This window comes from Puma concolor, chromosome E2 (assembly GCF_028749965.1).
Source record: "Puma concolor isolate L17-30 chromosome E2, mPumCon1.1.hap2, whole genome shotgun sequence".
NCBI lineage: Eukaryota > Metazoa > Chordata > Mammalia > Carnivora > Felidae > Puma > Puma concolor.
The window spans coordinates 8212672-8237972 of NC_141681.1; the positions used below are offsets into that span (position 1 = coordinate 8212672).

Below are 25301 nucleotides of genomic sequence, written 5' to 3' on the forward strand. Positions count from 1 at the left end.
CGAATGAATCCAGATCTCAGGGGCAGGGTGTGGGTTATGCATGTTCAATGCTGAATTTCAACTATACAGTAGTTCCAGGGGAGGCATTTCGTTGTCAGCAACGAACGGTTCCTGGATCCATTTGCTGGTAGAGCCCAAGTTACGCCTCGGATTTTAAGCTTGTTAAGTGGGAATGTGAACTGGTCCTTCACCAGTTTAAAACATGACATAACTTCTTGCTGCGGATGCACTTTAGTCCCGAGCATCTCTCCCTCCTTCTCCCTCTCCTTCTCACTTAAAAAAAAAAAAAAAAATTTTTTTTTTTTTTTTTTTTTTTCTAAAATGCACCGGTTTTATCTGTACGGAAAAGCTGTTGACTTAGTTAGCTTCTCCCTCGGTCTGGTCCAGGAGAACTGGTGAGCACGCTCTAGTCTGAACAGATCAAAGCATCAGTGCTTTACTGACTCAGATGAGCCTCTATCCTGTGGCAACCCCCTAACCAGGAGCCAGCGTTCTGCTCAGAGCCCTAGCGCTGCCCACAGACGCCCAGCGTTTTCCAAGTGTCCGTGAAGCCAATGCACTTCTACTGTTGATGCATTCGCATTTCTTTGAATTTTGAGAAACCTTCTCCTCATGTCCTGATGTCTGTTGTCTGTCGCTTGGGCACTGCATCTCAGACATGGCTTGATCAGAATTGTTCTGATCGTTGAGTGAGCCGTCCCACACAAACGGGCAACATTTGTCGTTTTCTCTCCATTGACCTTTTAAAATGATCTCAGCTTTCACTCCTGTAACGTTTGTGTATCTCTTTCCTACTCCCCTTCCAACATGATTATCCTTTTCCTCTATTGATCACAGGGGAATAGCCATCCTTTAAAAGCCCCTCAGAACCCAGCAAGAGCCTGGGTAGTTCCCTGTGGCTTTTAAAAACTTAGGGTTCTCATTCATGGAGCCGGCATCAGAATCCCCTGAGAAGTGTGTTAAACACAAGAGTGTGGGGGCGCCTGGGTGGCTCAGTCAGTTCAGTGTCCAGCTTCAGCTCAGGTCATGATCTCGCTGCTCATGGGTTCGAGCCCCATGGGGGTTCTGTGCTGACAGCTGGAGCCTGGAGCCTACTTTGGATTCTGTGTCTCCCTCTCTCTCCCCACCCCTGCTCCCCTGCCCCCGCCCAACCCTGCTCACGCTCTGTCTCTCTCAAAAATAAATAAACATAAAAAAAATTAAAAAAAAGACCCACAAGATTGTTATGCCAACCTCCAGAGTGTCTGATTCAGTACATATGGAGTCCAGCCCGAGAGTCTGCATTTCTAGAAAGTTCCCGAATGCCACTGCTGGTCCAGGGATCCCACCTGCAGAACCATGGCTCTAGACGAGTAAGCGCCAAGAGGGTTGAGATGAGAATGACAGACGGTGGTTGTAAGTGCCAGTTGGTGGTTCTGGAAGGAGTGGAAGTACTTTTGCTCTGGACCTGGAGTTGGCATTCTCGAGAATTGTTAAGTTGAAAGTTTGTGAAGTGAAAGGTTACTCAGTTGAATGTTTTAAGGCTATGGGGACTCCCTTACGATGCGGCCTTGGGGTTTACGAAGTATTTTGTGTGATCCTCATAGGGTCTTTAGGGGTCACTCTTGTTATTCTACCCATTTTACAGAGGAGGAGACTACGGATACATGTGCCCAGGTTTGGGACTAGGAGAGGAATCCAGGCAGTTCGACTCCAGAGCCGGCCTCTGCATCCCTGCCCTGCTAGCTTGCCGGCAGGATAAGGCAGTCCTTAAACCCTGATCCCTGGCAAACACATGCCCCAATTTGGGGGGCGGGGGCCGCTTCATGGACTTGCCCTTGTTGCTTATTACGGGAAGGATATAATCAATCCTTCCAAGCCTCAGAGAGTGGGACTAACACTGTGCCATTCAGTTTGGAACCCTGGATAAAATGGTCAGTCTCCTAAAAAAAAAAAAAAAAATACAGCTTAATGGAATGGACTTAGGGACGACCAGAAAACCTGCACAGATCGCTTACCATTAAAGAAATTATTAACTCCATCATCACCCAGCTCATAGAAAACAGGAAGAAGGCACACAAGGCCCAGATGGTTTCACAGGCAAGCCTACCAGATATTCTAGAAGAGATAATCCCTCTCTTCCCCAAACGATTGCGCGGAACAGAAACAAAGGAGATACACTCCAGCTCCTTCGACGAGACCAGTGTAACCTGGATTTCCAAACCAGACAAGGAGAGAAGAGCAAGGAACATTATAGGTCAGTTCTACCTAAGGGTATAGTGCTAAAAGACCCAGATACTTCCTCAAAATTGTGACCTCCACAAGCTTCTCACGTTGTGCCCTGAACTTGACCCCAGTTCGTGACCTTTGAATCACTACTGCTTCTTGAGGTTCCCAGCTTGTCTCCGGAAGTGGCCGAGGGTCAGCTGGCTGCGAGTGTCAGGGTCAGCGGCTCCCTGCCGTGGAGTGAATCACATCAGCGGTGTCGTTGACGCAGGTGTCTGTTTCCCCGGGGCCCAGCTGTTTAACACACTTCAAACACACACGCTCCCAGGCCAGCAGACTTGGACCAACCTTTTTGTTCCTCAAAAGTGGGTCCTCTTCCAAACCAGTGATGACAACAACAGCCTAGGGGGTGTATCTGGTTTGTCTTTCAAAGTGTAGCACGTAAGTGACTCTGTGCTAATGGATGAACTTTTAAAAGTCTCTTCTGTGCTAACATGAAGACCTTCCAGCTTGGCCACTGCCTTGGAGTGCAGACTGCCAGATGGTGGTGGAAAATCTGACTATCACCTGACCCGTGGCAAATCCGAGGGGGAGATCAACATTGTGGTTTGCTCCCCACTCCTGGATGTGCTTTTTGGCATCCATTGAGGCTGATGTCAAGATCCGGAGATCGACTCATCACTTTCCTTGTCAGCTCAGATATTGTTTTCCTCTCTCAGCTACTTGAAAACAAGTCTCGGGAACCATTTCCAAGTCGCCATTCATCATGGTGAGCCCAAGCACATGGGGGTGAGGAGTGGAAGTGCCCCCCTCCTCCCCCACTGCGTGCAAGCAGTAAGGGTGTGTGTTGTCTGCAGAGGGCCTCAAAACAGTAATGAAAGTTGCCTTGCCACCTTTGGTGCAAAGGTACTCCTCCCCGTCAGGGTGGACCCCCGGGCCCCTGGCTCACCCCACACCCCCACCTCTTATACGAAAGGTCAGCCGTCTTTAATGATTATGATAGTGGTGGTGCTGAGCTCCTTTTTTGTGTTCAGCACACTGGATAGCATTTAACCCCCGCGGCGTTTCTCTGAGTTAGCAACTTAATAACACAGCAACACAGCAAGGTTTGCTATGATTGGCCTTGCCTCTGGGTGGGGAAACTGAGGCTCAAAGAGGTTGAGACCTAGAGGACCAAGGGGAGGAGTTGGGGTGTGGTGCCGGGATTCACTGATACTGAAGCTCTCAGTGGTCTGTGATCAGTTTTTGTCGTTGTTGTTGTTTTTTAAATTTTTTTAATGATTAGTTTTGAAGGAGACACAGAATGTGAGTGGGGGGGTGGGGAGAGAGAGAGAAACAGAGAGAGAGAGAGAGAGAGAGAGAGAGAGAGAGACAGAATCTGAAGCAGGCTCCAGGCTCTGAGCTGTCAGCACAGATTGGATGCGGGGCTTGAACTCACAAGCCATGAGATCATGACTTGGGTTGAAGTTAGACGCTTAACTGACTGAGCCACCCAGGCGCCCCTGTGATCAATGTTAAGAAGGGAAAAAAAGGCACTGTAGTGATTGAAGTTCAAACCAGCAAATGTTTCCCTGTGTCCTAGGGCATGATTCTGGCCAGCACCCCTGGGGCCTTCCTTTGAGACATCTTTAGTGGTTCCAAAGATGTTGGCCTGGTGTTCCAGGGAGGTAGAATGACTAGGAGTGAGTGGTTTCCCTCTGGGCCTCAGATGAAAAGACACGAACACACACACACACACACACACACACACACACACACGAATCCCAGGCCTCACGGAGAAGGTGACATCCAAGCAGAGACTGGAAATGGGGAGAACATCTTGTTTTAACTTAAAAATCCAAAATCCATCTGTGTCAGGCATTTGGAGAGCTGCTTCCCCCTTTAGGTGCCCGGAGTTTTCTAAGTGTCCACATAAGCTGTCCTCTCCCTGATGGACGTTTAAGTGGCCTCCAGCGATACCCCTGGCTACAGCCAGTCTTTGTCATGTTTTTCCAAACTCTGTTGTTGTGATTTCAGTTAACAAACGAGGGTGAGCGTCTTCTCACGTTCTTTCCCTGGGGATGGCCAAGCGAGGTCTTGCTGCTGACACTCTGTGTGGTGGGTGGACAAGGGTGTTGGTCCACGTCGCCCCTGGCCAATGGCTCAGCCTCTCTGGGTCATGTTCTTCATTCATAAACTTCATTCATACAGATATAATCCTACCTCGTGGGACTGGGGTACAACATCAGTGAATTCATTACTCATAGCACACCCTTAGAATATGACCTGCCATGGGGTAGACATTTGGTAAATATTAGCTGTTGGTATTTCAATGCTTCCCCAGTTTTCTCACTGTATTTTCCCACTTGCGTTTTAGAATAGTTTATATCTTGTGAGTATTTTTTTCCCTAAAGTTTTATTTATTTATTTTAAGAGAGCGAGCAGGAGGGTCATCTGAGAGGTTAAGCGTCCGACTTTGGCTCAGGTCATGATCTCACGGTTCGTAGGTTCGAGCCCCGCATCAGGCTCTGTGCTGACAGCTCCGAGCCTGGAACCTGCTTCGGATTCTGTGTGTACCTCTCTCTCTCTGCCCCTCCCCCACTCCATCTCTCTCCCTCTCCCTCTCTCTCTCTGTCTCTCAAAAATAAATAAACATTAAAAAAATTTTAAGAGAAAGACAGGTGCACATACCTGAGAGAGTGTGCACGAGTGGGGAGAGGCAGAGAGAGAGGATCCCAAGCAGGCTCCGTGCTGACTGATGTGGGACTTGAGCCCATGAACCGTGGGATCATGACCCGAGCCAAAATCAAGAGTTAGATGCTTAATTGACTGAGCCACCCAGGCACCCCATTAATCCTTTCTTATATATGTTAACTCAACCAGCGCTCATTGGGTGACTACCATGTACCAAAAAGCGTTTAGACAGGTAATTTCAGTGCCTTATACCACGAAGAGATATGCCGGTGATATTGAGGCAGCTGTGGGCAGGGATGCCTAAGCCAAGTTGGGAGTGGAGTTAGGAGACAGGGCTTCTTGGAGGAGGTGATGCACAAGCAGAGTCTGATAGAATGAGCCAGAAAAAAGGCAGGGATGGTGGGGGTGATGACAGTAGGCACAGGGGCATAGAGCCAGGGATCCACGTGTGGGTGCCGGGAGCCACATCGCAAGGAAGGTAGCAGTCCAGCTACTTCTGGACCAGCCCGCAGAGGAGGCTGAAGCTCCAGGGAATTCTCTGCGCAGTCGGGGTTGGCTAAAGACCCAGACAGGCGGGGCCTGCAGGAGGGAGGTGTTTTGGGCTCTTTCGGGAAGGGGCTGAGGAAGTCCTTCCCACAGCCCACGCTGTGGCTCAAAGCCTGCCCGGTCCGGCCTGCCTTGCACCGTATTCACACCTGTCTCCCTGTGCTCCACATCCGTGTTCCCGTCCTGTCAGCCCTCGTGTGGGTGGTCGACCTCTCCTCCTCCTTCGGGCCTCACCCAAGAGGCGATTCCCCAAGTAAACCCTCCCGGACTCCCAGTGTAGACAGCTTTCAGTTAGTGCACGCAGAACAGTGTCTCTTCAGCGACAGCCCTTACCTCTGTGTCATGATCCCGGCCTGATTAGGTGGATAATCTCCGCCCCCCTCACTCCAGGAGATCCTGAGCTCCACGAGGGCAGGGCTGCCCTCTGTCTTGCTCACAGTTGTGTCTCTGGCACCTCACAATGCTGGGCACCTAGTAGGTGCTTAAGAAATATCTGCCGAACGAGGGAGTGGATGCGTGAATGGACCGAAGAGAGAAAGCAAGAGTCCCTCACTGCTGTGAGGTGTGGGTCCTGGCCCAGGTCCACCCCCCTCACCCCATTCACTCATGTCAGCGTCTCCCGCCCACCTCGGGCTGTCCTGTGTGCTCACACTGGGCTCCCTGCTTCTGGGGACGTGTCACAGAGAGCTCATGTTTTGTCAGGGTCTGTAGCCACGAAAGATGTCTCTCTTTCCTTATCTGTCTGACAGTTGTTTTCACCATCTGCTGTGAGCGCCCTACTTGCTACGCTCCTTCTCCCTTAACAGTCACGCTGTCTCACGGGCTCTTAATTAAATGCCTGGGCTTTTCCCCCAACCCTCCACCCTGCCCCCCCCCCCCCACCAAGGGTCCTGGGGATCCATTTCAGTAGAGTGCATTTCATCTGGGTTGCATTTTCTGTGTTTTGTATTGACCTTTGCCGTGGAAGAGAAAACGCAGCGGGCTTCTGAGTAGAAATCCCAGTTGCAGGAAGGGTTAGATCTCTCCTTTAAACTTGCTGCAAACTCTGGAGGCAGCATGGCCAGGAAGACATGGGAAGGGTGAGGATGGGCTTTGGAGACAGAGGGTCTGTTAGTCAAGTACAAAGTCTGCCTCTTGGGGAGCCGGTGACTCTAGGCGAATCTTGCCAGCTCGGGAGCCTCGATTTTCACCTCTGTGCTCTGGGAATCACAGTACGTACCACAGAGGATGAAATGGCGGGGTCTGGCTCCTGGTCAATGCTCAGTGAATGCCGACCTCTCTTCTTCCCCTTTGGTAGATGGTGGTGCTTCTGGGGCATGCTTTTGGCCCTACCGCCAGATGCCCTGCAGCTTTTTCATGGACGCTAGGATATTCATCTTCATTCTGTGTGTAAACCAATAAGGCGAGTTCAGGAGGCTCCACTTCTGGGCAGGAGGATGACCAGCTTCGTCACTTCCATCCCTGATGGAAGTCAAAGAGTCTTGAGTCTTCTCCCGCCATCTTGGTGACACTGGTACTGGGTAGGAGGCTCCGGTCTCTAGGTGTGTGTTTTCTTCTATAATATAGAGATATGGTGGGGTTTTCTTTTCTTTTTTTTTCTTTTCCCACCTTTGGCCTCTTTCTTGCTTGATTCCCTCCTACTTCTCCACCCTGGTGGAGAGTGAACTTGTGCTGCGTTCCTGGAGTTTAAACAAGATGTCCCCTTGCTGGCCTGGCTTCCCACCCACAACTCCTCACCTTCACTGGGTGGGAAAGAGAAACCAGAGTGCCAGACATGGTGTAGGATGCTGGGACTTCAGCTGTGTGTGAGGCATGATGAGGTCCTTGCCCAGCTCACCCTCTTGTGGGAAAGCCTGAGGAAGTATCCACACATTGCAGCGCGTGGTGATGTGGGAACGCCCCGTGTGCGTGAGGGAGGGAGGGACCCGCCAGAATTAGGAGGTTAGAGGCCAGATTTGCAGGTGGAAGCAGGATCTGATCTGAGACCCGAAGGATGCGTGGAGTGTGGTCGGGCAAAGAGGAGAAGGAAGAATGTTCCAGACAGTAGAAACTGGGTCTTATGAAGATTTGTAGAAAATACATAACATCTACTTCAAACATCATCAATAAACTACACTTGTGTTTTCTTCCTCAAACATTTAGTTACTGCTGTAAGCCAGGCACTGTGTACCTAGAAGTGGGTCACTGTTCTGGGAATATGATGAATGACACAAGATGCTCACAGTTTAGGGAAGAAAAAACATGAATGGGGAAAAGACAGTTCAGTAATTCCCATACCATACCAAAATAGCCAGTGTTTGTTTATTGAGTCCATGCTATGAGCTATACCCTGTTCTAAGCACCACATACATAGTGACTCAATTAATCCAAGAGGTGGGGCCTATGTCTCTCCCCATTTTACAGGTTAGGGAACTGAGGCGTATGGAGGTGAAATAATTCCGTGATCTATCGATGAGTAGACGGCTAGTCCAGGATTCAGGTCCAGTTGGTCTGGCTCCAGACCAGTGTTCTCAATTGCTGCCGTTTTGCTTGAGGGATGGAGATACCTGGGAGCTCAGAGGAGAGCTACGTTAAGTTTGAAAATGATTCCGTGAGTGGGGCAGGGGGCACCTCCGTGGCTCAGTTGGTTGAGCATCCAACTTCCACTCAGGTCATGCTCTTGCGCTCTCTTTTTCTCTCTCTCAAAAATAAATAAATAAACATTAAGAGAAAAGAAAATAATTTCGTGGGGTGCCCAGGTGGCTCAGTCGGTTGAGGATCCAACTCTTGATTTTGGCTCAGGTCAAGATTCCAGGGTCGTGGGATCGAACCCCATGTCAGGGTCAGGGTGGAACCCACTTAAGGTTCTCTCTCTGTTTCCCCCTTCCCGTCTCCCTGGTTCATGTATTCTCTCTCTCTCTCTTTCAAATAAAATTGAAAAAAGAAAATGCTTTTTTTTCTTTTTTTTTTTTTTTTTAGCTTCTTGAGATCACTTTTTCTACAATTCAGTTAAAGAGGGGTTTCCTGGTGCCCCCTGCGTGCTTGGAGCTCGCCTCACCTTCCAGAGAATTTGAAGCTAATGAAACCGCGTAAGGAATCAGAAGGTCCCAGATGACCCGCTGCAGAGCTGGGTGTGCTGAGAAGTCAGGGGCTGGACGGTTGGCCAGTAGGCACTTGGGGCTGAATGGACAAGCCGCCTGCAAGAGAGGTCTCTCGGGTGGCTCTGAGGGTCCCACGTGCAAGGTTGAGGGAAATGGCCAGGGTGCAGCTGAAGCAGTGGCCTGGAAGCAGGAAGTGCAGGGGGCATCTGAGGACTTCGAGCCATCCCGGGAGGAGGGTGTTTTAGGGGCAGACAGGCGAGGCCAGCTGGCAGAGGTTGGGAGGAGAGCCTCGGCAAGAGAGGATGAGAAAATGGGTTTTAAACAGAGTTCCTGTGCCCTTTGAACACCCTGGGGAGCCCCTCCGAGGTCTAGGATTCTAGCCTGATGGTGCTTTGAGGGTCGGCGTGGCTCTGGAAGGGTTTTAGCACCGGAGACGTGATGTGAGCTGTGGAAGAAGTTATTTTTCATCAGGTCTTTTTGCATATTGGATCCATGCTTGGCTCTCCTGTTTGAAGCATTTCGTCATCTGGCCATAAGCGTAAGATGTACGCTCCATCCCTCCCAGCAGTTCTAAGTAATCTTGGAACCTCAGCTTTCCTAAGATGCATGGTGTGTCAGGAGGCATCATTATAACATGCCAGATGATGGCTAACATTGCTATGTATGATTTTTAAAAATCTACCTGCCATTTTGGGCTTGGCTCTTGAGTTCGGGGACAGTTAAGGGTCAGGACAGTGACCAGCCATGAAATAAGCATACATATATTGAGTTCAGGTGCAGGTCGGGCACTCTGAACTCTCGGGACACCAGTGGGTGCAGTGATTTCAGGGGGTCTTTTCAACTGCAGCCCCCACCCCCTACTTCTGAAGGTCCTGACCTCTGAACCATGCTTCTGTTGAAAGATGCTGCTGAGTCTGATTCCTCCAGACGTGCGATGTGCTGGACACATAAACGTTGCACCTCCCCTCCCCACCCTTCCCCTCTCAGCGTGCTCTCAGAACGGTCCACAACGCTTTAGGGATCTTGGGTGAGTCAACCACAGACCAGGAAACGGCTCTCATGCACAAGAACTATCACTTTCTCTTCTGAGAACTGCAGCTGGAAAACCCTGACCCTGCAGTCAACGAAGAGGTGGCTTTGCTGTGGAACTGATGTGTCCTCTCAGTGCCTGCACACAGTGCCTGGTAGACAGCAGTGCTGTGCTCCGGTGTGAACTGCCCTTAAGGTGGTCCCAGCCCTCCCTTCTCTCTCTGGAACTGCTGACGGAGACTGGAGCAGTGGGAAGGATGGGCAGGAAGGGCCATGCCCAGGCTTGCATCTTCCTGTGAGCCCAGCAGCACCATCCCTACCCTGCTCTCCAGACTTTGGTGCCCAGTCTCTCCTTCCATCAGGGGACAGAAACTTCTATAGGACTTCCATTGTATGTGTAGCACTTACTCAGTTATCCACTCGTTCACTGGTTTAGCAATGACTGAGGCACTTCTGTGTGTTGGGCGCACTGGTTCTGGAGATTTAAGAATGATTGTCTCACACTTCATGAGTTCAAGCCCCACGTCGGGCTCTGTGCTGACAGCTCAGAGCCTGGAGCTTGCTTTGGATTCTATGTCTCCCTCTCTCTCTCTGCTCCTTTCTCTCTCTCTCTCTCTCTCTCTCTCTCTCTCTCTCTCTCTCTCCATATATGTGTGTGTGTGTGTGTGTGTGTGTGTGTGTGTGTATACTTACATAAAAAATAAACATAAAAAATAAACACAAAACATAAACATAAAAATTTTTTTTAATTAAAAAAAAAAAATGACCAACACGGCCCTTGTCCTTATGAATCTGGCTGAGGGTGAGGAGGGAGTCAGACATGTGAGAAAAGGTATGTTAGGATTCCCAAAGTGAGCAAGATAATTATGCTGCAGCATGGTTACCTGCACTGTCCAATATGGTGGCTATGGGTCACGTGTTTAGATTTCAGTGAATTGAAATTAAACAAAAATTTTAAAGTTTCAATAGCCATATGCGACTATTGACTACTGTGTTGGGCAGTGCAGATATAGAACATGTCCATCGTTGCAGGATGTTCTGTTAGACAACATAGAATGTGGGATCCCTGTCTGGTTTTGCCCATCAGTGTGTCCCAGGTGCCAGGCACGTCATAGGCACTCACTAATTACGTGCCAAATGGACGGTGGAAGGTAGAGTAAAGAAAGGCTGTAAAAAAAAAAAAAGAAAAGAAAAGAAGGATGTACAAACAGCCACAAGAAGAGGGGGAGCTTCCCTGGAAGAATTCCCAAGCAGGTAAGAGCAGAGCCGCATTGAGAGGGGCGAGACCTTCAGCAGTTGGGCCTTCCAGTACAGAGAAGGGCTCCGGTGTCTCCACCTCTTCCTTCTGTGTGCTGATGGCTCCGACCGCGAATGGTGTTACTACTTTCTGTGCAAGGGAAGGAACATTCATAGCACTCACACTGCTCTCTTTTTCTGGGCGTCTCAGAAGTGAGATCTCGCTCGGCTGCGGTGAGGCAGAAGGCCTAGGTGGGATATGAGTCATCTAGGTGTGAGATCAACCTGATTTCAGAAAACAAATGTTTTTCTGCACGGGACTAATACACAGGTGAGGGAGCGTGACCAACACATTGAGCAATGAATACTGAATGCGTCCCAACGTCAGAAGTGTTAATTATGAGGTTGGCACGTAGCATGATGGGGTTGCTCCATTTGTTTGTCACTCATTCGTTTCGCCACCGAATGCTCTGCAGAGCCATTGCTGTGTACCAGGCACTGGGCTCCGTCTTCTAGCCACAGAGGTGAGCAGCTCTCAGACTCATCCCCAAAGAGTTCAGTGGGGGCATCAGGCAAGTGTACAGATGATGATAATCCAGGAAAATGAGCTTGGCTTGGGAACAGCATCACATGACACCGGTTCAGGTGTCGTGTCCAAATTTTCCTTCCTGCATTGTTGAGCAAAGACTGAGCTCTTTAGAAGAAAAGCAGAGCCAACACCAGCGGGAGGGCCCAAGACTAGTGTTAGGTTTGAGTCTTGGTGCTTGAATTAAGTGTCAAGTTTGAAATCAAGATGCTGGAGGTTAAACCCTATCCTGGAACTTCCTGATGGCACAGTGACCTTGGCTTTTGGTTTTCTCTTCTGTAAAATAGGGGTAAAATAATGCTTTACAGGGCTGCTGTTAGAATTGGATGAGGGAAGCTACGTGAATCACATAGTAAGCCCCTGACAAAATATAGGTATTGCATATGGTGAGCCATTGAGAGAAAGGATTGAGGATGAAGCTTCCTGACCCTGAAGTCTCCATTTTGGTTTGTTCTGGGCAGGTGTAGATCTCTCCTAACCCCACTGTCCATGATAACCAAAGAGCTGCCTGAGTTTCTGTGAAAGACCACGTTAAGTGTGGAAGCAGCATGGACAGTACATCCGTCAGTTGGCGGTAGCATCCTCTGTGATCTGTCTAAACTGCCCCTTCCTTCTTCCCTGTCCAGAGGAAGCCTGGTGCTCTCTTGTGCCTGAGGTTTGACATGGTCTCGGTGTGGAAATTGAGAAAGACCCTGAGTCCTGCCTGGCCTGGCTATGTTTCCTGAAAACTGATCCCATATGGTACAAGTCTCCTGCGGTCCATCCCTTGTCCGTCCAGTCCTCTGTGGCCCCCTCCAGCCCTTTGCCTCTGCCTTCCCCCGTCCCAGGGCAGGTTCCGTGTTTTTCTGTTTTTCTTTCTGTATCTTGCAAACTGTAGGGCATTTCCTGACACATCTTTCTTTCCTCCTGCACGTTGACAACCGCATGCCATTTCTTGGTACTTTCAGAGTCGTTCCTCCATTTCTCGGTTGATTGGCCAGGTTTCCTTCTCCCTGTAGCTGAGCTAAGATGACCTTTTCTGGCTTGAAGGGTCCCTCCCTAGGGAATCCTTTACACACCCGGATTCTTTCATCTTTTATTTCATCTGATTATCCCTTTCTTTTAATATATTAATCTAATCTTCTCTCAGATTAATGTGATTACTAATATATTTGGTTTTTTTCTTTTATTTTGCTCAACTATGAAGTTTTTTTTCAAACAAATATGATGTCCTCCTATTGAATATAGCAAGGAGGACACTACTTGGCTTTAAATTCTCATTGGACATCTTGTTTTTGTTTTGTGCACCCCATGTTGTTAAACACCAAAGATTATTATTTTTATAGCCAGTCATCACATTTATTGAAATTTTTTAAGGCTAACTTTGTTTCTTGTGTCCTATGTCTCCCTTTGAATTAACTGTTTTATATGGTGAAGTTTCTCTTTATAGTTCCTCCAGACTCTGATATATAAATGCTGTTAGCAGTGGGATATCTGAAAATGCCCATTTACTCAGGCCTTTAAATGTTGTTTTAGCTGGGTATAAAGTTCTTGGTTGACATTGTATTCTTAGCATTGTGTTGGTAGAAGTTCCTTTTTCTTTCCAGGCTAGTGTTATTGCTGTTGCTATCAGTCTGTCAACCCTTTTTGATAATGTGGGTTTTTTTCCTCTAGGCTGCATTTTAAGATCTTTACCCATGACATTCTGCAGTTTCATTATCATTTGTCTCTTTATCTTGCTTAATAACCAGAGTGCTCTTTCAAACTAAGAACTTGAATTCTTTTTAAAGTTCTAGAAAACACTCAGCTATTGTCTCTTCAAATACTCTTTTTCTTTTTTTCTTAAATGTTTATTTATTTTGAGAGCGAGAGAGAGTATATGCATGAGTGGTGGGGGGTGGCAGAGAGAGAGGGAGAGATAGATTCTGATGTAGGCTGCAGGCTCCATCCACACTCAGCGCAGAGCCCAGCATGGAACTTGATCTCACAATCATCAGATCATGACCTGAGCTGAAATCAAGAGTCGGAGGCTTAACCGACTGAGCCACTCAGGTGCTCCTCATATATTCTTTTCTTACAGTTACCCCATGTATGGAATTTTAGTTTGATTCTTACTTGCAGGATATTTGTTTTTTTTTTTTTTTCAACGTTTTTATTTATTTTTGGGACAGAGAGAGACAGAGCATGAGTAGGGGAGGGGCAGAGAGAGACACAAACACACAGAATCCGAAGCAGGCTCCAGGCTCTGAGCTGTAAGCACAGAGCCCTACCTGGGGCCCTAACTCACAAGCCGTGAGATTATGACCTGAGCTGAAGTTGGACGCCCAAACGACTGAGGCACCCAGGTGCCCCAGTATGGGTATTTTCTAAGAAAAAGGATATTCTCTTAAGTCAACACAGTACAGTTGTGAATTTCAGAAATTTAACATCGATACAGTACTTTAATCTATGATCCACATTCCAAGTTTTCCTATTATTCCCCAAGTTTCTTGCATTCTAATCCCACTGAATTCTTCCTCGCCTTCCCCCATTTCATATTCTTTTGACCCTTCTTTCGTCGAGAGAACGCTGTCTGTCCACAACATCACGCATTTACTTGTTTGCTCAACCCTAGACTGCCTATAAAATAGTTTTGGAACTGATCCACCCTTACCACTATGCAAACCAACATACTAAGGAGAGTTCAAGGTTTGTTTGAGGGTATATAAGTCGTAATATTGCATTCAAAAGTCATTCATATTGGCTCTCTATTCTCCCCCGTGTACCTATGTTATTCATTTGAAATATGATTAAATTCCTTTCTTTTGATTTATGTTCAGTTTCTTTTTCTTCATCCTTATTGATTTTATTTTCTTGACGTGCTTTAATATATTTCTGGGACTTAAAAAGACACACTCAGAGAAGTGTCAGCCCTCCTTTACCCCTTCTTCTCTTCTCTCTGCCAACCACTTGTGCTTGGGTAACCAGTTTCATTGTCTCCTGGCTTATTCCTCCTGTATTTCTTTTTGAAAAAAAAAATCAGATTTATCCATTTCCCCTTTCTTCTCCTTTTTAAAGTTTATTTGTTTGAGAGAACATGAGCACAGGAGGGGCAGAGAGAGAGTGGGAGAGAGAGAATCCCAAGCTGGCTCCACACTGTCATTGCAGAGCCGACAGGGGGTTTGAACTCATGAACTGTGAGATGATGGTCTAAGCCGAAGTCAAGAGTCAGACACTCAAATGAGTGTGCCACCCTGGCACCCCTCCCCTTTTTTCTTACACTAAAGGTAAAGTACTTTTGTACTTTGTCTTTCTCCATGTGAAGATATATTTTGGAAACTATGTCCTATTAGTTCATGGAGAAAGAGCTCGTTTGTTTTTTTTTGTTTACAGCTGTGTAGTATTCCATTGTGTGGTTGCACCCTAGTTTACTTCTCCAATCTCTGCTTGGATATTATTTAGATAGTTTCCAACATTTTGAAATTGCAAATAGTGCTGTAAGGAGTCACCTTAAACATATATTTTTTGTGTTGTTAGAGGTGTATGTTCGTGTCACATTTCTAGAATTGGATTGGTGGGTTGAGAGTAAGCGCATAAATAGTTTTGTCACGTGTTGCCAAATTCCCTCCTATCACTGTTGTGCCATTTTGCCTCCTACCCACAATTAAGAGAGTGCCCAACTCCTCACATCCTCTCTGGCAGAATGTGGTGTTAGGATTTTGAACTTTTGCCAAGCAGGTGGCTGAGAAATGGCATCTCCATATAGTTTTAATTTTTACTCCATTATTATGGGTTTTAATTTGCATTATTAAAGGAAGTTGAGGTCTTATGTTTAAGGGCCATTTTTATGTAATATTTGTGAATCCCCGCCCATATCTTCTGTCTTTAGTAAAGGAGGAATTTGAGGGCTTCTGTCTCCAGTCTGTGAAACTTCTTATGGGGGGGGGGGGGCACATGGGTGACTCCGTTGGTTAAGCAACCTGCTGTTGATTTCAGCTCAGGTCATGATCTCACCGTTCTTGAGTTCAAGCCCTGCATCAGGCTCCGTGCTGGCAGTGTGTGGAGCCTGCTTGGGATTCTCTGTTTCCCTCTCTGTCTCTGTCTTCCCCTCTGCATGCTCTCTCTCTTGCTCTCAAAAATAAATAAATAAGGGGCGCCTGGGTGGCTCAGTCGGTTAAGCGGCCGACTTCGGCTCAGGTCACGATCTCGCGGTCCGTGAGTTCGAGCCCCGTGTCGGGCTCTGTGCTGACAGCTCAGAGCCTGGAGCCTGTTTCAGATTCTGTGTTTCCCTCTCTCTGACCCTCCCCCGTTCATGCTGTGTCTCTCTCTGTCTCAAAAATAAATAAACGTTAAAAATAAATAAATAAATAAATAAATAAATAAATAAATAAATAAAAATTTAAAAAATAAATAGGGGCACTTGGGTGGCTTAGTCGATTAAGTGTCCCACTCTGGATTTCAGTTCGGGTCATGATCTCATGGTTTATGACTTCGAGCCCCATGTCAGGCTCTGTGCTAAGAGTGTAGAGCCTGCTTGGGTTTCTCTCTGCCTCTCTCTCTCTCCCTCCCCTTCTCTCCGTGTCTCTTTCAAAAATAAACTTAAATTTTTTTTTTTAATTTAAAAAATACGTAAATAAAACTCCTTACAGCGTGGGAATCTTAGCTTTCTATCTGTGATATGGAGATACTTTTCTCCCGTTAGCTGCTTACTTTTTCATTTGTTCTTTACCTTTTTGTTTTTTCTGTCTGCTCTTGTCTGAGAATTTCTTGTTTATTGTCCATGAATGTGTTTTTGTTTTTGTTTTTGTTCCTTGCACCTGTCGCTCTGAATATTTGAGGCATTCCTGTTCTAAAGTCCTTGTCACATCGTTCCTTGGTACTCATTCATCTTCTTCGGAGCAATTTACGTCACAAGCGTTGATATTGTTGGCAAGGCTTCTAAGCATGTCTTCAGGTTTGGGGATTCTGGTGTATGGGCTCGTTCCAAGAGGGGGGTCTTTTGTTTTGTTTTTCTTTGCTTTCTCTCCCCCTGCACCCCTGTAACAGTTGGTGTTTGCCTCCACCTGGCCCAGAGCTGCCGACAGAGCCGTGGTCGTGGACGTGGTCGTGTTACTGCTGTTCTACCTTCACGGAGGGGACCTCAGGCCACGCCCTGGCATCTGGCCGTGGGCCTGGGTCCCGTCTCCCGTCTCGCGTGGGACCCTGGTGTGTGCCGTCCTCGAGTGTGCTTCCTGCCCGGCGCTCCCGGCCCCACGTAGTGCTTTGTGTTGACATTCTGCCTGTCACGCACAGAGATGATTATCTTGTTTGCGAGTCCAGTATTTATCTGCCACTTCCGCGTGCTTGGAGCAGAGGGGCTGTGTCAGGGCGTGATTTTATGGAAACTTCTTCACGTCAAATACTCCTTTGTGCTTAGTCTGAAGGAAGGAATGTGGGAAGGTTTGAAGGGAAAAGAAGGAAGGAAACTGTCCTATGTCCCAGGAATGCAGCTGACATCACTTCCTTTCATGGGCGACAGTCCCGTGAGGCAGGAATGTTTTTTCCCAGTCCACAGGAGGGAAAGGGGGCCCGGAGTGGGTGAGTGAGCCACCCAGCCTCGCAGCTCATGAGAGGGAGTGTGGGGTGTATACGCTGGCCCTTTACTGGGTTTCACCCTGATTTATGGGTTCACAGTCTGCCCTGTGCCTGGAATGCCACCTCCTGGGTTTGTGCCTTAGCCTTAGGGGCTGGGAGGACATGACCGGGAGGACTCACCAGTTCACGCCTCTTTTTTGCAACGACTTGGGGTCCTTCCGCTAACATCTGTGACGTGCCTAGGGTGAGCCGGGCACTTGCTAACCCCATATTAGTTCTTCAGCTGAACCCAGAACAACCCGGGGTGCCTGGGTGGCTCGGTCGGTTAAGCGCTCGACTTTTGATCTAGGCTCACGTCATGATCTCACTGTCCGTGGGCTCGAGCCCCGAGTCTGCGCTCACAGCACAGAGGCTGCTCGAGATTGTCTCTCTCCCTCTCTCTCTACCCCTCCTCGGCTTACACATGTGCACCCCCCCCCCCAAAAATAAACTAAAAAAAAAACCCAACCTCGAAAAGCAGGTACTGTGAACCTCATGTTATCATCAAGGAGACTCGTGCTCAGGAGCTCACGTGGTTTCTTAGCTTCTCACAGGTACCAAACACAGGCTGGGGTGTCCATGCTTCTGTCATGTTGTGTTTCCCCCGGTGTCTTGCTGGTCTGCCTGCCAGTCTTGGGAAGTGTGATGCCCCTGAAGGGGAGACGCTTTGAGGGCAGAGTCCGAGGGGCTCTGGGGCCCAACTGTCCTCTGCATCTCCGAAAATGCAGGGCCATGTTAGCCACTCAGGTTCCATGTGAATTCAGGCCCTGGGGTGGGGGTGGGGGGGCGGTGGGCTCTTCTCCTTGTTTTGGCCCAGAGATGGTGCACCTTCCGAGTCACCATCAGAGGTCTGAGCCCAGGGTCCTGATAGAGGATAAACAGGTCTGTTTTCCTCAGAACGTTTTATAGTTTATTTGGTCAGATGGTCTTTTGGGGGTTGGTTTTTCCTGTGCAGACGGCCCTGCAGAGAGGCCATGGGCGTTGAATTCAGAGGCCCCTGCCCCTATTAGTTTCCATTTTGTCTCCTGTATTTTCCCATCTGTCACTATTTTATTTAGATAATAGTTTGCTGGTTTCCTTTTCATCTCCTGGACACGAAGCAAAGTCTGTGAGGTCAGGGTGAATAAATACAATGAGGGAGAGCTGGGCTCCAATCCTGGCTCTACCATGTAAAAGCTTTGTGGCTTCCTGCAAAGTTACTCACTTTTCCTTACCTGCAAAACGGACACAGAATGGCACTTTACCTAGGACTGCTGAGAAATCCGTAGACCTCACATAGAGCTGCTCACAAAAGGTAAACCCCATTTCCTCCTGTCTAATAGAATTATAAATTAGCGCCTTGACCTGGTTGGGGGACAGGAGGACTCGGGTCAAACCTCTCCCAGCTGTGGAAGGCGCTGACATGCAAGGGCCCCGGAGCTTCTGACTTGTCACCTGTGGGAACCAGTGTCCTCCGAGAGCCGCTTGTCGACATGCTAACATCTGCCAGCAGGGCCGTGGCACACGATCTGCCTGGGCTCTACAGAAACCAGGGCCAGCTCCAATTAGGAAGCTCTGGCGGGGAGCTGAAGATTTTGAGGTTAACCCTGAAGAAACAGCTCCCTCTACACCCGCCTTTTAATTAAATGCTCACGTTTACTTTCCGGAGTTCATGGAGTCGTTTCACCTGCATCGCGGGGCTTGACGAAGCCCGGTTGCCTTGAGTAACAGAAAAGTACAAAAGGAGGAGGCTTCAAGGAAGCTGTGGGACAACACGGGCCCTGCTGCTTCTGTGCCCCTTTGTGGCTGATCGCTCACCTCGATAGGGACCCAGCAGGCGGAAGGAGGGGTCCAGGGAACCATTTCTGCTCCCTGCCTTGGCCTTGGTTCTTGAGATCCCGAGACCCACCTAAGTAAGGATGTGAGTCCATCCCTAGGGTGACCCAAGACTCCAGGGGCCAAGGAACAATTCCTGTAGACTTCTTGGTGCACAGGTAGTAGGCTGGGCTATGCTGTGTGTGCCAGCATCGTGCCCTTAAGACCCTTGCAGTATTGTTGGAGAGACAGGGTTCATGCAGAAAATATTACTGGAATACTTTCGTGCTGAGCAGGGTGATAATGACTATAAAGCAAGTAAGAGCCACCATCTATTCATTGCTTATTATATACCGGGTCCTTTAAATATATTCTCTCTTTTTTATTTTTTTTTTTATTTATTTTTTTTTTTAAATTTTTTTTCAACGTTTATTTATTTTAGGGACAGAGAGAGACAGAGCATGAACGGGGGAGGGGCAGAGAGAGAGGGAGACACACAGAATCGGAAACAGGCTCCAGGCTCTGAGCCGTCAGCCCAGAGCCTGACGCGGGGCTCGAACTCACAGACCGCGAGATCGTGACCTGGCTGAAGTCGGACGCTTAACCGACTGCGCCACCCAGGCGCCCCTATTCTCTCTTTTTTAAAAAAAATTTATTTATTTTATTAAAACAGTTTTTTAAAGTTTATTTATTTATTTTGACAGAGACAGAGACAGAGACAGCGTGAGTGGGGGAAGGGGCAGAGAGAGAGGGAAAGAGAGAGAATCCCAAGCAGGCTCGAACTCAGGAAACTGTCAGATCATGACCTGGGCCAAAACCAAGAGTTGAATGCTTAACCGACTGAGCCACCCAGGCGCCCCAGATATGTTCTCTCTTGTAATACTCGTAACCTGCTCTTGGAGGGTCAGCAAAAGGCATGTTCGCTCTGTCCATGCAGTCGTTTTCTGAGGGTGGGGGCCAGCTTCCGGTCGTGTTCCAGCATCCCTGCCAAAAAAGGTTCCAACAATGGTCCACACGTAATAAGTCCCTCTGTGTGTCTCCTTGTGGCCTCCTCCTACACCACGGCAGCCCATCCTACGTGGGTCAGTCACCCACCACCCCGGCCAGAAATGGTGACACTCCACACGATTTTCAGACCTTCGCCAGCGTTCAAGCATGGGGCTCACTCGACATCAGGGAGGCGCCTGGTGATGGACGACCCCCTGGGTTGTCTGGACCCTGGTTTTCAAAGCCTGGATGTTGAAGCAGTGGTGGCAGTTTGGGATGGGCCCAGCAGGTGGATTTTTAACAGTTCTTCAGGTGCTCCTGATGTATGTTTAAGCGTTAAGAGCCACTGGCCCGGGTTCTCAAACCTGCCTGCCTGTCAGAATTGCCTGAGAACTGTTTTGTGGGGTTTTATAAATTTTTTGTTACTAACTTAATTTTAAAATAAAGGAAAACTTTTAAAACCGCTTTAGATTTACAGAGATATTGGGACGATAATACAGAGAGTTCGTCTACACACCACACTCTGCTTCCTCCCAACGTCTTACATTAGTGACGCATTTGCTACAGTGACGAACCAGTAACAATGCATTGTTATCAACCGGAGTCCATGCTTTATTCGGCTTTCCGCAGTTGTTGCTTAACATCTGTTCCAGAAACCCTTCTTGGGATTGTCGTGTTTCCTTAGGTTCCTCTGGGCTGTGACAGTGTCTCCGACATTCCTGGTTTTTGATGACCTTGACAGTTTTGAAGCATACTGATTAAGTATTCTGTACAGTGCCCCTCAATTTGGATTTGTTCGATCTTTTACTCCTGCCTAGACCGGAGTTGTGGGTTTGGGGGAGGAAGACCGCACACGTCGTGAGGGCACACGCCATCGCCGTTAACTCATCGCGGTTGATGTTGGTCTTTGTCACCTGGTGGTGGGGGACACTTTGACTTCTCCATCTGCCCCAGTCAGGTGTCTCCAGTGTCCAGCTACTGCTCCCGACCCCAAACTTTCCACACTGTGCCGTGTGGAAGGAAGTCACGGGGCACAACCCGCGCCTATAGAGTGGGCACTCAGGCTCCACCTCCCTGTGGGCAGAGAGTCTCCGTAAACTGTTGGGAATTCTTGTGCCTGGGAGACCCGCCTCTTCTCTCCCACTTATTTATTAATTTAATGATTTACTAACGACATTATGGACTCCTGGATATTGATTTTGTACTTCCAGTTAGAATGCAAACACTCCTTTGTTGTGTGGCTCAAGTTGGTGCATCTTTGGCCGCTGGGAGCTCTTTGGATCGGCTCCCCACATGCCTCATCGTTGGGGAGGTTATTTTTTTATTTTTTATTTTATTTTTTGCTACTTCATTCCTTTTCAGCCACTACAAGCTTATCTCATGTGTTTCCTGCCCCAGGCCTGGAGTCAGCCATTTCTCCAGGGAGTCCTGGTTCCTTTTGTTGAGAATTGCATCAGAGACCACCATCTGGGCCCTAGGTGTGCCCACTGCTGTTGGGATGTCACTGGTTCTGGGCCCTCTCCGCTGACAGAGCAAGGACATACACGCATGTCTACTAACCTTTGTATGCACACATACCTGTAACTATCAATGTAACTGTCTATACCAGTATTGAGCTAAGCGTGATGCCTTCCACTCTGAATCCACTATCCCATGGATCGTTCTAGACCCCGCCCCTCACCTATCTATAACCTTATACTCCAGGCGGTCGGACGTGTGGATCCTACCATCTGCCATCCATTTACTGAATTGTCCAGTTCCAGCATGCCTGGGTAACGGTATCAGAATTCTGAACACTCCCCCACCTCCTTAGGAATCGGCTTTGCCAACTACAGTACAGCATTTCTCTAGCAGGCTGTTTTGCCTTTAGTTTTTACAGACTCCAGTCATTCCTAGAGTTTCTGAGGTGCTGAGGCACTCCTGCCCCCTTCAGTGAGATTGTTTCTTTTCTTTCTTTTTTTTTAATGTTTAGTTTTGAGAGAGAGAGACACAGAGAGAGACAGAGACAGAGCATGAGTGGGGGAGGAGCATAGAGAGAGAGGGAGGCACAGAATCCGAAGCAGGCTCCAGGCTCTGCGCTGTCAGCACAGAGCCCGATGCAGGGCTTGAACCCATGGACCGTGAGATCATGACCTGAGCCAAAGTCGGATGCCCAACCAACTGAGCCACCCAGGCGCCCCGAGGTTGTTTCTTTCATGCATTTGTCATACAGTCAGATTCTTTGATCACATTTCTGTATTCCCTCCTTGGATCCCGCCAGTCTCGTAAATGTATTTATTTTAAATGCATACTTTAAGCCTAACTGTCTGTGCTGCAAAGTTCTTTGGGTTTTGACAGATGCTTAATGTCCCGCATTCACCATCAGGGTATCCTAGAGAATAGCTTCCCCACCCTCAGAAATCCCCTGTGTTTCATTGTTCCACCTGCTCTGATTCCACCTGATCCTGGTAACCACACATCTCTTGCCTGATTCTCTCCTTTTGCCTTTTCTAGAATGTCATGTAATTGGAATCACGCAATGCACAACCCTTCTCACTGGCCTTTTGCACTTGGCATTCTGTGTTTAAGACTCATTTGTGTATTTTCATGGCTTGGTAACTAATTTTCTTTATTGCTGAGTAATATTCCCTTATACAAACGTGCCGTTTTGTTTATCCATTCACCTAGTTAAAAGACAGATTGGTTGCTTCCAGTGTTTGGTAATTATGAATAAAACTGCAGGGTTTTTTTTTTTTTTTTGGTTTGTTTGTTTTGTTTTTCAGCCATCAGATTTCAAAGTAGGGGGTTCCTTGTTGCCGAAGGCCTCGGAACAGAAGCTGAGGCTCACAGGCTATCAAAGATCATATCAGGCCCTCCACAGAGGTCTCTCTCTTAGTTCAAACTTGGAGCTGTGGCAGTTAAGCCCTGGGCCATTCTCCACCCAAGGACAGAGGAGGGTGAATGGGGGGGGTAGGTCCCAGCCACGTCCAACCCTTTCTGTGAGAATCTGAACGTTCTGTGATCACGCTCTGGTGTGATTGCTCCTATGTTGGTTTCTCACCTTTTTTGTCTGATTTTGGAAGGCTCTGCTCTGACCAACGGGGGATTAAACTTGCACAGCCCCGTGAAGAGGAAGCTGGAAGCAGAGAAGGACTATGTCTTTGACAAGAGGCTCAGGTACAGCGTCCGCCAGAACGAAAGCAACTGTAGGTTTCGGGACATTGTCGTGCGGAAGGAAGAGGGGTTCACACACATCCTGCTGTCCAGCCAGACCTCGGACAACAACGCGCTGACCCCTGAGGTGAGAGACAGGGGACCAGAGGGGAGGGTCAGGCTGGAGAGGGCTTCTTGTTCAGAACGGGGCTCTGGCTTCCTCTTGTGTCCCACACACAAACTTGACTGTGGGGCACCATGCACTCATCACTTCACCTACATTACCCATTTGATCTTTATGTCCGGGTAGTGATCCTATCCCATTTTATAGACGAAGATCTCAGCAAACAGATTCAGAAAATGAGTCAGGGTCACACAGTCAGAGGGCAGCCCCAGAATCCAAATACCGTATCTTGGGCTTTGCGGCATGTCAAATTTTTTTTTGCTTTGGACGGAATTATATTCACTCGGCTCTCTTACAGTTTTTTTTTTTTTTTCAATTCAGATATAATCCACGTGCCATAAATTTCACCCTTTTAAAATGCACATGTTTTTTTTAGTCTGTTCACAAGGTCATGCAACCATCACCACGATCTGGTTCCAGAGCATTCCCGACACCCCCAAAGGAAACCCTCCGTCTGCCAGCATCCCCTCCCCATTCTCCCTCGCCATGTCCCTGGTGACCGCAAATCTCCTTTCTGTTGCTACGGATTTGCCAATTCCGGACATTTTACATAAATGGAATCGTATGGTGTGTGGTCTTCTGTGACTGGCTTCTTCCACTGAGCGTGAAGTCTCATCCGTGCTGTAGTGCGTGTCAGTACGTCATGGCTCTGCCATGGTATGGATGTGCCACATTTTGTCCCTTAGTCGTTCCGTGATGGACATTTGTGTCGGTTCCACTTTTGGCTACTACGTTGTGACTCCTGTTGCCACAAACACTCGTGCATGGGTCTTTTTTGTGTGTGAACATGTTTTCAGTGCTCTTGGAGATACTCCTCGTCGCAGAACCACTGGGTCGTGTGGTGACTCTGGATGTAACTTTCTGAGGAACTGCCAGACTGTTTCTCACAGAGGCTGTGCCATTTTACATTCCCGCTGGCCGTGTGCGAGGGCTCTGATTTCTCTGCTTCCTCGTCAACACTTGTTATCATCTGTCCTTTTTATTATAGCCGTTCGAGTGGGTGTCGGGTAGTGTCACCGTGGTTTTGATTTGCATTTTCCTGATGACTAACGATGGTGGGCATCTTTTCGTGTGCTTATTGGCTACTTGTCTTCTTTGGAGAAATGTCTCTTCACATCCTTTGCCTATTCTTAAAACTGTTTTTAATTATTGAGTTTTAAGCCTCCTTTATCAGATGTAGGGTTTGAAAAGATGCTCTCATCCTCTGAGTTGTCTTGTTTCTTTCTTGATGGTGTCCTGGGATGTGCAATGTTTAAAATTTTGATCAAGTCCGTTTTACCTGCTTTTCTTCCACCTTACCTTCTTAATGCTAATGAGGCTTATATTTTAGGTGAACAGAACGGGGAAACAGTGCATACTTAATGCTCTTATGTAGACAACACCATTTAAGATGTTGTCTGTGGGTACTTGGGGAGAACAATGAAGAAATAAGATGGATATTTTTTAAGAGATTCTTGATGGTGCAAATGTGGGAAAAGATGAATCCAAGCAGCCCTCTCCAACTAGACCGACCTGGGACAGGGTGGCAGAGCGGTCAACAACAAAAACAGTGATAGTACCAGCTACCAGTGGATCTTCATGCTCTCTGTTTTCTCTTTATCTCATTTCCTCATCCAGGAGCCTTCCGATGTAGGGTTGTTACGACCCACCCCTTACAGACAAGATGATGCAGGTTTAGAGACCTTGATGGGCTTAGTGTCATGCAGCTTAATGGAATGTAACCTTCATGGAGCAGGACCCTTGCTACTTGCGGCCACCGTATTGTTTCTTACACTCAGACCAGTGCCTGGCCTGCGGAAGACGGCAAAGTCCACACCCCCCTTTCCCCGTCCTGCGATATCCTCCCCCCTCTGATTTCCATAGCACAGCAAAGACACAGAGGCTTAACCGCAGGGGTGTGTTTTGGGGTCTCTCTCTTGCACGTTCAGGAACCACCTGAGGGTTCTCTGCTGTATAGACCTCTGTCGTTTACCCTGAAGGCTGCCCTTCCCATATTTATACACATGGAAACCTTGTTATTTTAAGCTCATCATGAAATATTCACATGAGACCAATTCTTCTTGGATTTTTTTCTACTTCACTACATTTTAAAAGCATGCTTTTAAAAGGCACAGCGTTTTCCTTCCGCAAGTCGAATAAATGTGAAGTCTCCCAGTTCATTCTGTCTCTTTGGAGCAGCTTTGTGTGTTAACCATTGCCTACTCACCACGGACGACATGTGGCATCCAGCTGATGTCAGGTGCACAGGTTCTCCGCTCCTGGGACGCGGGCTTGGTTA

General features: G+C 48.0%; 1 protein-coding gene across 1 annotated transcript in view; it reads left to right on the forward strand.

Moving 5' to 3' along the window:
* Positions 1 to 25301, forward strand: part of CDYL2 (chromodomain Y like 2) — a 168586-nt gene that overhangs the window by 118230 nt on the left and 25055 nt on the right. Inside the window, exon 3 of the mRNA XM_086688848.1 lies at positions 22770 to 22987. Coding sequence (XP_086544974.1) covers positions 22770 to 22987 — 218 coding nt within the window. The remainder of the gene's footprint in view (positions 1 to 22769; positions 22988 to 25301) is intronic.